Source organism: Trichomonas vaginalis, chromosome III, assembly GCF_026262505.1.
Source record: "Trichomonas vaginalis G3 chromosome III, whole genome shotgun sequence".
NCBI classification, from domain to species: domain Eukaryota; phylum Parabasalia; order Trichomonadida; family Trichomonadidae; genus Trichomonas; species Trichomonas vaginalis.
Window position 1 is genome coordinate 17,229,956 of NC_067205.1, and position 12,397 is coordinate 17,242,352.

Here is a 12,397-nt window from a genome sequence, read left to right on the forward strand (position 1 = left end):
TTATATTTGTTAGGAACTGTCTTTGAAAGTATACCACCTTGAACTTTGACAAGTTTGAAACGAGGTCTGACAATAGTAGTTTTATCTTCTGCTTGCAGTGTACATTTTGCCATGTTTGCCTAAAACTTCATAATATTCTCTTGTATACTTTCTTCTATTTTTACGAACACGAATGTGAGTACCTGTCGAGTTCCCATTGTTGTCATAGTCAATAGTATTTTCATATGGGTCGCGTTTAGGTATTTCTATTTTTACTTTGTCACCTTTCTTAAGTTTGAAGCCTGGCATTCTTTCTTGTTTGTCTCTTTTGACTAAACTATTAAATATATAGTCTTTCTCTAAGTCAGGGTTGTTTTTCATTTCTTCGGGGAGTGGTTTCCCAAACCTTTTTGTTTACGGTTATTGTAAATATTTAAAACTTGTCTCATCTTTGCCATGGAGAAATGTCTATACTTGTCGTCATATGACATTTCATCTACCTCGCCGCCTTGTGGTTGGTTTAAGTCTCTTAAGATTTTTATACAACTGTCAATGACACCAAGAGCAGAATGGTTTTGGTCGACAATGAAATATTGGTTTACATTTTTTGAACGCAGATAGTTTTTAATATCGTCTGATTTGAAAGAACTTTCATAGTCAGATGTCAGTTTTGTTGGATGGTATTTGTCAACGAATATTGTCAAAGCAGTTTTCACATCTAAAATATTTTTGGACCATAATGGTATGGCTTCACAGTATCTTGTGTTTTGACCAACAAATATTAGCCAGTATGGAGGTCCATCTTCTCTATACCTCGGAATGTTTTCCAAGATATCCATAAACCAAGCATTTGGTGTTGAACTAAAGATTTTTATCATGAGTGCTTTCTTTGTCGCTTTAGAAACATAGGGGTCCTTGTTTGGATTCGTCATTTTTTACCCTATAAGAAATGGGTTTATTTGGCGCATTAGCAGGAGTTGCATCTAGATTTTTGCCAGCAGTGGGAACACTAGCCAGAGGTGCATTTGGAATTGGAAGGAAGATTTTGAGTACATTAGGTATACTGAAAGAGAAAGCACAACCTATTATACAAACTGTACAGAAAGGTTGGGATGTAGCACGAGATGCAGCAAATCTTATTCCAAATCCTGAAACAAGAGGAAAAGTTCAAGGATGGATGGACAATGTAGGAAGACAAGCAGGAAACTATTATAACAAAGCAAATGACTACTATAACCAAGCAGGACACTATATGGACCAAGGTGAAAGATTCTTTAACAGAGGATATAACCATGCACAACAGTGGGTAAACAATAACCAACCGCAACCACCTCAAACTTGGGGAATGTAAAGTTTTTTACTGAGATGAAATGAACAATACAGCATTGAGACAAATGGGTTCAAGATGGATTTGTCGGCTTCCAGCAGTTACACAACGTGTTTGTCAAGTTCTTCCTATACCTCAGGAAGTTTTAGACCGACTTAAAAAACAACAACAACCAGTTGAAAACAAACCAAACTAAAATTTTTTACTGAGATGAAATGACCGAAGAAGTTGAAACGGTAGATTTGACACCACAAACAAAAAGTTCAGAACCATTGTCAAAACCTGTCAAAGAACTTACAGATGAAGAGAAAAATTCAATAATAGAAAGTGCCAGGTCTGGAAATACAAACCCTAACTATAAAGTCACTTTTCATAGAAATGGAACGGCTAGTATCTCAAAAAAGAAACAGACTCTCACAAATAAAATATTGAAGTCTGAAGGAGCTTTCGAGACAACAGATGGAAAAGTTTACTTCACCGACCAACAGTTCATTATAGAACATCTCATTGACTTAGAGTCGAAATATTCTAAACTTTACAACAAACACAAAAAGTTGAAAGGAAAACAAAAACAAATGGCATATGATATTTACGAAGATGTTGACGACACAACTGTTCCTGCAAGTGAAGTAAAGTCAGAGGAACCGAAAAGTGACGAAAAACCAATAGAAGAAGGGGAGCCAAAAACTGAAGAAAAACCAAAACCAAAGGTTAGTTTTCAAACTAAACCAAGCCAACCTTCATTAGCTGGTATGGGTTGGCGTCAAAGGCTTATGGCAGCGGGAGGTTATGTAAAGTAAAGAAAAAATATATTTTTTTATTTTTATAAAAATGCCCCCATATAGAATGGATAGAAAGTCTGCTAGAATAAAAGCAGAGTTGCAAAGATATGGTTGGAGAGTTTCGAAGAATTTTAAATATAGGAAGGGAAGACCCATAAAAGTCTATGACAAATTGTCTGGTCTTCGCTACGAAATGGATTTGGAAACAGCACGTGCCAATTATCCAAACAGACTAGAGAGGTTAGAAGAAGAACGTCTTATGGACATGCCTTTCGATGTTAGTGAACCTCAAGTTGAAGGACACGACGGCTTTGCCAGATTCTACTGGAAACATGACAAACAATTGAATCCTTTGAGGAGGAAAAAAGGAAAAGGTGAAGACGCACATGCCCCCATGGAAAGAACAAGATATGCATATGAAAAGTATCGCGAGGTTAGAAGTAAAATTGGACAAGGTGGAGACTTTACAGTAAAATTTGACGAAGGAAAGAACAAAGAAGGCTTCATGGGTGTACTTGCTGCAATTCAAGACGGAAATAAGAAAGGATACAATCTCAGATTGACCATAACAGATTTGGATGGTCACATTTACTATGCACATGGCAATGTCACAACAGCCGCAAAACTTCTTGACGCTTTCAAGACTACAAAGAGAGAACAAATGGCTGACTCGGACTCAGACATTTTGAATGCAATTGAAGGAATTGCAAGTGTAAAGTTCGAATGGTACCAACCTAACCCTCAAGCAGTCAGACAACATGCTGGGTATTTCCCCTTCAGAAATAAGTCTGACATTGACTTAACCAGGTATGGAATTTACAATTCAATTGAAACAATTGTCAATGAACCTTGTATTCTTACATGTCTCAGGAACTCTGGTCTTGTTACAGATGAGAAAATGAAGTATCTTGAGTCATGTGTGAAGACAAGGTACATTCTCAGAGGTCAATTGGCAAAAATTGCACCGTTGGCAAATGTCAATATCCGAGTCAACATACCTACAGCTAAAGGTTCTTCACATGACGACTATGTTGTTGACAAAGACTTACCATGGTTGAAGATTGTAATCGTCCACAACCACTTCATGTTGAACGAAAGTCTTACAAACCCATTGTTCGGAAAAGGCAAGTGCAACATTGTCAGAGCTGTTAACATTCTTTTCGAGAAAGGTTTGTTGGAACCGATTCCAGATGACAAGCTGACAGAAACTTTTGTACCAAAAGACGAAACAAACTTTTCATTGTTAGCAAGACCAAAAGTTGTTCCAGACAAAGTTATAGCACAAAAGAAGTACACAGTTCCAAAAGGAGTTGGATTGTTCGGATACCAACCTGAACCAGAAGAACTTCCAATGAGGTTGCAAGAACTTCAAGATGCTATAAACAAACTTCCATTGAGACATCCAATCGACGTCAAATTGTATTGGAGAGCATCAGAGTTAGGTCAGAAGGTTTTATATGAAACAGGTTGCTTTGACGATGTTTATGAGATAACAGGAGGAGTTTCTCAGAAGATACGAGACTCACTTGAATTTCCACGAACTGGACCGATTGGATGCGACAAGTTCGACTCATATGAAAAAATATACTATGTCGACCTTAACGCCGCATACATGAGGTTCGTCCAATATATCCCGACTGGAATTCCAAACGAAGATGGTGAGTTCCCAGGAAGGAACTATACAGTTGGAAAAGTCATACAACAACTGTATGATATTAGGAAAGCTTCAAACCCCAAACTTGCAATGACATTAAAATTGCTTATGAATTCGACATGGGGGTATTCCATTCAAAAACCTCAAGAGATGAAGAGTAAACATTATGAGAAGGTCGACAACTTTGTTGAAAGGTTTTCTCCTTTTGTTTTGAAGTACGAATTCACTCAAGGTCAAAGTGGCTTAGTAACCACATTAAAACCTATTGTCGAACATTGGTCTTACCCTCAGTTCGCAAAAGCAGTCCTTGACGAGTACAACAAATTCTTCTCCGAAGTCAAATCCAAAGTCAAGGTTTACTATGAGAACATCGACGCACTCATGACGAACGAAGAAGGCTATAACAAACTCATTGAAATGGGTATGGTCGGTGAGAAGATGGGTCAATTCAAATTGGACAAAATTTTCACCGAAGTTCATGTAATATCGAAAAGGAAATATTGGGGCATACTTGAAGACGGCACAGAAATAAAACATTGCATGAAATAAAAAATTTTTATTCGAATTTGAATTAAAATGTGGGAATTCTTGGGAACGGGAAAGGCTTATTTACTTGAGGAACAGGTAAAGGTGGTGGAGGTGGAGGTGGTGGCAACCAGTCCATTTTATATTCCTTCCTAGCTAATTTCCGTTTAATTTCATGGTCGCCCTCGGAGTCTTTGAATCGGACAGGTCGAGTTACACCATTCTTGGTCTCAAACTCATATATAACCTGTTTGTCTGTATTTTCATCGACTATGGCACGAGACACAAACATTGACCAAACGGACAAAAAGTGTCATTTCAGATGGTCACGCAGCCAATCGCATTCGAGCACTTCGAAGAAGCCTTACGTTCCAAGGGAGAGGGTGTCTGGTGCAAGGCAGAGGTCATGAAACTCTACGAGCAGTACATCCTCAATGCCTGGGAGGACAAATCGTCCTTGGATTGGCAATTCTACCAACTCCTCTGGGACGACCTCCTACGCAACTGGGATGACGAAAGAGTCCAATTCAGGGGTCAGGAACTACTTGTCCAAATTCTCATTAATTTAAGCCGCTTACGCAACTAAAAAAACTAAATTTACTTGGGGTTTCCCCCTAAAATAAAATTTTTTTACTCTTAGAACCACTCGAGGTTCTCCTTACGGTTGTTGAGCTTGTCACCGTCAATGTGTCTGACCTTCGTCTTCTTGTTTGGATTTGGAACCCATTGCATACCGACAAGCCTTCCCATGGAAATTGTACCGTAATTTCGAAGGGTAAGGGTCAAGTGTCCCAAGTTGTTGAGGACTGGGGTAAGAACCTTGCCTGTCTCCTTGTTGCGGATTTGATATGGGTAGGGTTGGGAAATTTCGTAACCGTCATCGGCAACAAGGGTTGCCCAAACTTCCTCTTCTTCGTGTTTCTCTTCTTCCTCTTCTTCCTCTTCTTCCTCTTCTTTGATAATACCTTCGGCAATTCTGTGTTCACGAAGTACGGTGTTGCATGTTCTGTCCTTTCCGAGTACCTTCCAGATGGCGTCTATCTCTTCGAAGAAACGGTAGATGAGTCTGGCAAGGTCTCGGTTCTCTCTCGCGTAAATGCGCAAGGTTTCCGTCAAATCATTCAGGCATTTCTCATTGGAAGCTTGGTTCATGAGGACATCGGCTTTGAGCTTGGTCATCTCTGACATAAGACTACTTTGGAGAGTCTTAACGGTGTTTGTCAGATGAGCTTTCAAATTCAAAATTTGAATTTGAACTGGGCGCTTGTCTGGCAACATTGAAAGGACATCTGCTATTGTGTTCGGCTTCGGTGCTTGTTCGGACATCGAAAAAATGAAGTGGTTTGAGAATGACGGTTTTACTTCAAAAAGCTTGTTATGACGGTTAAGTCATACAACAAGTTTAAAATAATATCTTGTTCTTCTTCTGAACGTTTGTTGTCTCTTCCGATAAAAGTTTCGAACATGAGAACCAAAAAACGTTTTTTGAGATTGCGAAAGAGTTCAGGCAAACGTTCATATTCTGGATATGTTGGGAGCAGTTCAAAACATCTGAGCTGACTTTCGGACAAAATTGGGACAATGTCAGAAAATTCATCTTTGGTCGGACTGCTTGAAGGTAAGTCCCTTACATGTAAGTAGCTCTGGTAAAGTCTTCTCATTTCTGCTAACTTTTGGAGTATAGCTTCGTAGTTTAGAAGTTTTAATTTTAAATGTCTTATTCCACTCTTGACATCTAAACGGTAACTATCCATGAGGTCAAGAGTAGCTTTGGTAGCTTTAAGTGGAGCTATCTGTTCCTTGACTCCTGCAATTTTGGTTGCAATTGTGGTTTGAGCTCCTTCAAGTTCGCCGTCTATGTCGTTCTCAACGCCTTCAACCATGGCTTGAAACTCTTCATCGGTCCATTGAGATTGGTGTGGGACGAATTTAACTTGCTTCATTCAAAAAATGAAAAAAAATGTTTTTACTCAAAACGTTAAGGTTGACTGAACTGGTTGGATGTCGCCTTCACAGGTTATGTAGAACGGCTGACCCGAGAAGTGAAGGAGAGACTGAATTGCCAATTTCATATGGGGTAGGGGGTTCTCCTTGTTTGGTATTTTTATCCAAGGACGTTTGTTTAGGAACTTAACAAGAGCTTCTCTTTTGGCGTCCTTTATGCCATCGTAGGCTGTCCCGTCTGGTATTTGAATTGGAATTCCAGTCGAAGTCTCGAGCTGAAGTGTAGACCTTCCAGAAATAGTGGTGAACTTGACCTTGGGCTTCATTACCCTGCGCAAGTACTGCTTAACAACTTCATTTATCTCTATAAGGTAAATTGCCTCGTCAAATCCTTCTGGTATTCCGAGTCCTTCCATCCGACAGGAAAATATTTTCCCGACAACTGGAAAAAAATTTCCCGACGACAGGAAGAACTCTTCCAGTTGTCCGTCCGTAAACCATTCAAATTTTCGAAAATTGAGAACTTTTGGTCGAACTTCAGAAAAAGTTTTTCCTTCCGACAGGAAAGGTTTTTCCTTCCGACAGGAAAGGTTTTTCCTTCCGACAGGAAAGGTTTTTCCTTCCGACAGGAAAGGTTTTTCCTTCCGACGGTTAAGCCACAAACAGATGTCCGACGTACCACCAACCGAGCCCATTCCCAAACCAGAGGAACCTAAAGCACCAGCCCCTGCACCTCAGCAACCTCAGTTCCAGCAAGTCCCTCCACCAAATTACTACCAATTTCCACCTCAAGGTTACTACCTACCACAAGGCTTCCCGAACTACCCTCCTCCTCAGCCTATGCCTTACTTCCCCAACCCTTGGATGTTTATGCAAAACCCTGCCCCACAATTCCAATCTCAATCCAAGAGAGACCAAGAGTTCGAGGAAGGTCTGAACCGCTTACGCAAAGAGTATGCTACTACCCCAATGGAAGAAGACAGGCTTTCAGTCTCTTCCCTCAAATCGACCGATTCGACTCGTACCACAGATTCGGTTCGTGACCGTGAAGACTACCTCAAGCAGTCTGAGAGACTCTTCATCCTACAACCATTTACAGTTGGAGCTCTCAAGAACATGCGCAATTACGAAGGTCAGACACCAGCTGGAGACCGCAAAACAGACGTACTCGCAAGAGCAGTCCAACTGGTCAAGACAAAGACTGAGATAGTCGACTTCATTCTTGCAGCTTGCCCATACAAGTAAAAAAATAAACAATTACGAGTTAAACTTTTTATTCTTTCTTTTCTGAGTTGTTTAGAGCTGGTTTCTCTTGTAGAAACCTTTCGTACTCTTCCATGGTCATGTAATTGCGAATTTGGTACGCAATTCCAGGTTCGTTGTTTTTGAACCTTACGTATGTAACGCTTCCATCCTCCTCAGGGAAGTAAGCTGCTAACATCTGACCAAGTTTTCTCGGTGACTCGGAGCTCATTAAAAATGTCACTTTTTAAACGTTAAGTTTTTAGTCTTATTTTACCCTTTGTTTACCCTTTGTTTACCCTTTGTTTGTCAATGTAGTATTGGAGTGCAATTTCTCCAAATTCTCTGTGTCGGAGTTCTTCAGCATTTTCCAAGGTGTACCTGGAGAACTCAAAGAAGTTGTCAAGAAGATACTGCCATGCTGCTCTTCTGAGTTCGTCGGTATTTTGGAAGTGTTGCACCTTCGAGTCTTCGGACATGAAAAAAATGACACTTTTTCTATTAAACCGTTTTGGCATTTCTCATGAGTGAGTATAGTTCTGCCGAACCATTGGAAGAGAAGAAGTACCCTTGCTGGCAAAAGACAAAAATAGTTGCCTTAGTTGTCATTGCAATTGTACTCGTAATTGAATTCATTGTACTTCTCTTCACGTACATAAAACTCAAGGACGGCATATGCTTTAAGAAGCTACCATCTTACTAAGACTAAACACTTAGATTTTTCAAGCTTGACTTTTTACAATTTGAATTTTACACCCAAAAATATATTTTAGGGTAGAAGGGTATATCTACCCCGTTTTCTACCCTCTTTTCTACCCTCGTAGAAAACACACAAAACTCTTGAATTTTGTTGCTGAATTCAATAAAAATATATTTTAGGGTAGAAGGGTATATCTACCCCGTTTTCTACCCTCTTTTCTACCATCGTAGAAAACACACAAAACTCTTGAATTTTGACACTTTCACAAAAAACATAAAAAACATAAAAAATAAAGTTGGTTTTTTTAAAAAAATATTTTTTTATTTTTATTGTAAGAACATGTTAGCAACAACAGCACCAAACTCGTTAGTCATGAACCCAACTTCAATGTTAGTAGAGATGAAAAGCTTCATTCCTTCTTCATATACTTTCGAAACAGAAATCCAGAAGATAAAGCAAGAACTTCTCCAAGGAGATCTAAACTGTAGTGCGAAAGATGAAACAAATGAACAGTATCTTTATGAAATGCAGGATATTATTGACCATCTACCTAAACTTCCTGAAATCCAACAACAAAAACTCACTATTCCAGAATTCGATGAAATAGAAGTCAAAGCAACTGACTCAGTAGAAATAAAGAAGTTCATACGAAAGGTAAACTATGAGTTTCTTGGATTTCATTGCAACCACAAAGTCATGGACAAAGATTGCGATATGGTATATAAGAACATCTCTGACATATACAAATCTGAAGAATTTAAGACCTACGATAACTTTGTTTCGTTAGTTGCAAAATGTGTATGGCAGATAAGAGATAAAGATAGAAGAGGCAAAGTATGGAACGAACAAATAAGACCCGCTATGTTTGAGTTAAAGAGAGCAATTGACGCCTTAGTCATACTAGCAGGTAAGGTTTCAGAATATAACGCAAAAATGAACCCACAATGTTCTAAATGTAAAGCAGCAATGAGGAAATATAACTACTCCGTCAAAGAGATAGAACGTATGAGAAACGACTATGCTGACTTAAAGAAAGAAGTAGAGAAACCAGCAGAAGATAAAATGGACATGTTGACATTTCTGAACAAAAACTATCCAACAGCAGAAGATTTCCTTCTATCTGACGTCAAGAAGAAGTATAAAGAAACTTTCGGCATTGTTAAAACATTCGATGTACTGACAGAAGAAATAGAAGCTACGAAATTGTTTAGAATTTCACGAATTCACAATGTTTACCATGTAAAACGCTTATAAAATAACTGGGGTAGAAAAGAGGGTAGAAAACGGGGTAGATATACCCTTCTACCCTAAAATATATTTTTATTGAAAAAAATGACCAAATTTCATGAAATTTCTCTAGACCGACTTTTACAGGGGTAGCCAAAACTCATGAAAATCGTAAAAAATAAGAGAGTATTTTGACAACTTCAAACAAGTAGGGTAGATGCACTCTTTATTTTTCAAGCTTGACTTTTTACAATTTGAACTTTGTTCGCGTAGATGTGAATTCTGAAAGAAGTATGAGGGTCTTGTATGACTTTGTACTTCTCCCATAGTTCATGTCTGTCAAACTTACCTGCCATGGACTCTTTCATAAGTTCCATGAAATCGTCTTCGGACAATCCAGGGAAAAGTATGATATCAGTAAGTATTCTCTTTACATCCTTACTTAAACTCTTTGCTGTCTGTACACAAATGACAACTGAGATGTTAAAGTGTCTGAGCTTCTTAAGAATTCGACACATGTCTTGTTCTCTGTTCTTTAACAAAGGATGAGAAGCGAAATCATCTAAGATAAGAAGACATCTGTGAGGGTAAGTCTTCCAATCGTAAGATTGCAATTTCTTCGAAATGTATTCTATCTCTTTCTGTTTGTTTCTGAAGTGTTTCTTCTCTAATATTCTCTGCATTTCCTCATTTGGGTCTTTAAACTTCGAATTGACATACTCATTTATAGCATTGTACTTCAAAACTCTTCTTTGGTACTTCTTTATCCAATCTAACAACTCAGAGTCTTTTATACATACTAACTTAGACTTTTTATAATATCTTTGAACGAATTTACGGTTTGGTCAAATTGACCAGAAGTACTACAAATGACTACTAACTCATAGAATGGGTTCTTCTCATCTAGTTCTTGTTGTTGTGCAGCCATTTTAAGATAAGTGAAAGTCTTACCCGACCCAGGTGGTGCGATTAGACCTGTTATACCATTCTGAGCAAATAAGAACTTGTCATGTATGGGTTTTATCTGAGCATTTTCTAACTTCCTCTTGTTCTTGTTTAAAACATTCTCAAATTTCTTGTCAATGTCAGCAAACTTTTTTTCTAACATATTTTTAGAAAAATTAAAAATTTTATCTTTTAGAAAATGTCTAGCGATTTCGCTATCTATATTCGAGACAAGCTTTTCGACAGCAAAACATCTGTCGACCATAAAATCTTACATAGTGTAAACAAGAAAGGTGAATTTGTTCTAAAGTTCTGTTTCTGGGAATATGACAAGAACCATAAAACATTAAGCAGAGAAGTCTTAAGTTTGTCAATGACAGACTTGTTGACAGAGATGACGCCGATTGGAAAGATGAAGTCCAACAAAAGTTCTTAGAATGCAAAGAAGACACATGCGCTGTTCTTGAAGATGAAATAGAAAACAGAATAGAAGAGCTATTAAAGGACAAAGAACTTTTACAAAATATGGTTCTGAAATTTGACATAACTCCACCAGAGAAGAAGAAGAGAGAGAGAAGAAAGAAAAGAAAGTAGAAGAAGAGAAGAAAGAACCAGAACCAGAGCCAGAGAAAAAGAAATTTGACATGTAAAAATAAAATTTTATTTTTAGAACATTTCTGGGTCAATGTCAATGTTCTCTTCCTCTTTAGGAGCAAACACTGGCTTAGACTCTAAAATCTTTTTACCCAATTTACCTTGAACTTCAACTATCTTAGACTCATAATATTCATAGTCGTCTGCTTTCTTTGGTTCATAAGGTATAACAAGTTTGTATGCTTTACCTTCTTCGAGTTTGAGAACTTTCTGTCAAAATTTTCTTTGACTGCTAACAAACCTTCTATGTCTAAGTCTTCAAATTTCGCACCATTTTTAGTCACAACAGCAAACTTAACTGGTGCAATGTTCCAAATTTTGTCAAATGTAGACTTTTCAAAATTGTAGAAGTAAACATTCAAATATGTGAATGGGTCTAGTTCTTCTTTAAGTCCTGACATGTACTTATTTACTGAGATGAATTTCATCATCTTTTCTATCGGATAAAAAAATATTTTTTTTTTAAAATTTACTCAGAAAAATTTTTCTTTGTATATACGCCGTTCTGAACATCTAAAAGATTTTTGACATTTGCCAAGAATGTACGTTTAGAAGCTGCCATATAACCATATTCTTGACAATATTGTTTATATCATCATATAAAGACCTTTCATCTAATGACACAAGTCAGTTTCATCTATGAACAGTTCATATACACTCTTGTTTGCTTCTAACAATGTTTGTCTCTCTTCGGTATGTGGAATTTGTCTTGGATTGAACTTAGAAATATCTAATGTCATAAAATATGAGAACAAGTGGTTGTAAAAGTCAGATGTCAAAGTTTCTGCTAAGTCGTCAAAATATTCTGTATCTTGCATATGAGAATCTGACGTTCTGACAACTACATATCTTCTGTCAGAACTTTCTAACTTCATCGGAACAACATTGTTTGAAACCATGATGAATTTGCAACATTTTCACAAACTCTTTGGTCTTTATATTTTCTTTCAACAACTCCAACTTTGTCTGTTATAAGACTCTTCAAAGCATCTGAGTTTAAAACCTTTTGTATATATACTTTGAAGTTCGTTACATACTATAAGTTTCATATTCTCTATTGAAGAGTTAAATTTACCGCAGATGTTTTCTAAGTTTGTCATATTAGGGTTCGAATAGCCTCTAACAGTTTGCACAAAATATCTGTAAAGAAAGTGTTCTTACCAGTTCCTTGTTTTCCAATTATAATGAGAGCAGTTTCATTTTTAGCACTTGGATGTTGTAAGATGTTTGCAAACCAACATAAGATATACTCATAGACTCTTTCGTTTCCATTGCATATAATTTCTTTGACATGGTCTAACCAAGCTTCTATAACATTTTTTTCCATTCTACTTGTTCGTATTTATATCCAGTGAAGATAGAATAGAAGTTTGGAGATGGTGTATAGAACTTTATACACGAACTGAAAAATCTTCTAA

General features: G+C 37.5%; 13 protein-coding genes and 1 pseudogene across 14 annotated transcripts, besides 1 other annotated feature; 7 read left to right on the forward strand and 7 right to left on the reverse strand.

Moving 5' to 3' along the window:
• Positions 1–12,397: part of a mobile genetic element that runs on past both edges of the window.
• Positions 15–857, reverse strand: TVAGG3_0717650 (annotated as a pseudogene). The gene has a single exon. A coding segment is annotated over exon 1 (843 nt).
• TVAGG3_0717660 (uncharacterized protein) lies at positions 929–1,330 on the forward strand (the record flags this gene model as incomplete). The annotated part of the gene is made up of 1 exon (XM_051244001.1): positions 929–1,330. The coding sequence occupies one exon, from the start codon at positions 929–931 to the stop codon at positions 1,328–1,330; it is 402 nt and encodes a 133-aa protein (XP_051090588.1).
• TVAGG3_0717670 (uncharacterized protein) lies at positions 1,350–1,502 on the forward strand (the record flags this gene model as incomplete). The annotated part of the gene is made up of 1 exon (XM_051244002.1): positions 1,350–1,502. One exon carries the CDS (start codon positions 1,350–1,352, stop codon positions 1,500–1,502), a length of 153 nt encoding a protein of 50 aa, XP_051090589.1.
• TVAGG3_0717680 (phage tail repeat-like family) lies at positions 1,675–2,106 on the forward strand (the record flags this gene model as incomplete). The annotated part of the gene is made up of 1 exon (XM_051244003.1): positions 1,675–2,106. A coding segment is annotated over one exon (432 nt), but the record flags the coding sequence as incomplete, so codon positions are not given.
• TVAGG3_0717690 (DNA/RNA polymerases family) lies at positions 2,153–4,291 on the forward strand (the record flags this gene model as incomplete). Its single annotated transcript, XM_051244004.1, has 1 exon — positions 2,153–4,291. One exon carries the CDS (start codon positions 2,153–2,155, stop codon positions 4,289–4,291), a length of 2,139 nt encoding a protein of 712 aa, XP_051090591.1.
• Positions 4,590–4,853, forward strand: TVAGG3_0717700 (uncharacterized protein; the record flags this gene model as incomplete). Its single annotated transcript, XM_051244005.1, has 1 exon — positions 4,590–4,853. One exon carries the CDS (start codon positions 4,590–4,592, stop codon positions 4,851–4,853), a length of 264 nt encoding a protein of 87 aa, XP_051090592.1.
• Positions 4,904–5,593, reverse strand: TVAGG3_0717710 (MazG nucleotide pyrophosphohydrolase domain-containing protein; the record flags this gene model as incomplete). The annotated part of the gene is made up of 1 exon (XM_051244006.1): positions 4,904–5,593. One exon carries the CDS (start codon positions 5,591–5,593, stop codon positions 4,904–4,906), a length of 690 nt encoding a protein of 229 aa, XP_051090593.1.
• Positions 5,626–6,210, reverse strand: TVAGG3_0717720 (uncharacterized protein; the record flags this gene model as incomplete). The annotated part of the gene is made up of 1 exon (XM_051244007.1): positions 5,626–6,210. The coding sequence occupies one exon, from the start codon at positions 6,208–6,210 to the stop codon at positions 5,626–5,628; it is 585 nt and encodes a 194-aa protein (XP_051090594.1).
• Positions 6,238–6,627, reverse strand: TVAGG3_0717730 (uncharacterized protein; the record flags this gene model as incomplete). Its single annotated transcript, XM_051244008.1, has 1 exon — positions 6,238–6,627. One exon carries the CDS (start codon positions 6,625–6,627, stop codon positions 6,238–6,240), a length of 390 nt encoding a protein of 129 aa, XP_051090595.1.
• Positions 6,878–7,456, forward strand: TVAGG3_0717740 (uncharacterized protein; the record flags this gene model as incomplete). The annotated part of the gene is made up of 1 exon (XM_051244009.1): positions 6,878–7,456. One exon carries the CDS (start codon positions 6,878–6,880, stop codon positions 7,454–7,456), a length of 579 nt encoding a protein of 192 aa, XP_051090596.1.
• Positions 7,485–7,685, reverse strand: TVAGG3_0717750 (uncharacterized protein; the record flags this gene model as incomplete). Its single annotated transcript, XM_051244010.1, has 1 exon — positions 7,485–7,685. The coding sequence occupies one exon, from the start codon at positions 7,683–7,685 to the stop codon at positions 7,485–7,487; it is 201 nt and encodes a 66-aa protein (XP_051090597.1).
• Positions 7,738–7,932, reverse strand: TVAGG3_0717760 (uncharacterized protein; the record flags this gene model as incomplete). The annotated part of the gene is made up of 1 exon (XM_051244011.1): positions 7,738–7,932. One exon carries the CDS (start codon positions 7,930–7,932, stop codon positions 7,738–7,740), a length of 195 nt encoding a protein of 64 aa, XP_051090598.1.
• Positions 8,493–9,407, forward strand: TVAGG3_0717770 (organellar and viral DNA polymerase type B; the record flags this gene model as incomplete). The annotated part of the gene is made up of 1 exon (XM_051244012.1): positions 8,493–9,407. One exon carries the CDS (start codon positions 8,493–8,495, stop codon positions 9,405–9,407), a length of 915 nt encoding a protein of 304 aa, XP_051090599.1.
• On the reverse strand, positions 9,614–10,066 carry TVAGG3_0717780 (protein of unknown function, DUF4106 family; the record flags this gene model as incomplete). The annotated part of the gene is made up of 1 exon (XM_051244013.1): positions 9,614–10,066. A coding segment is annotated over one exon (453 nt), but the record flags the coding sequence as incomplete, so codon positions are not given.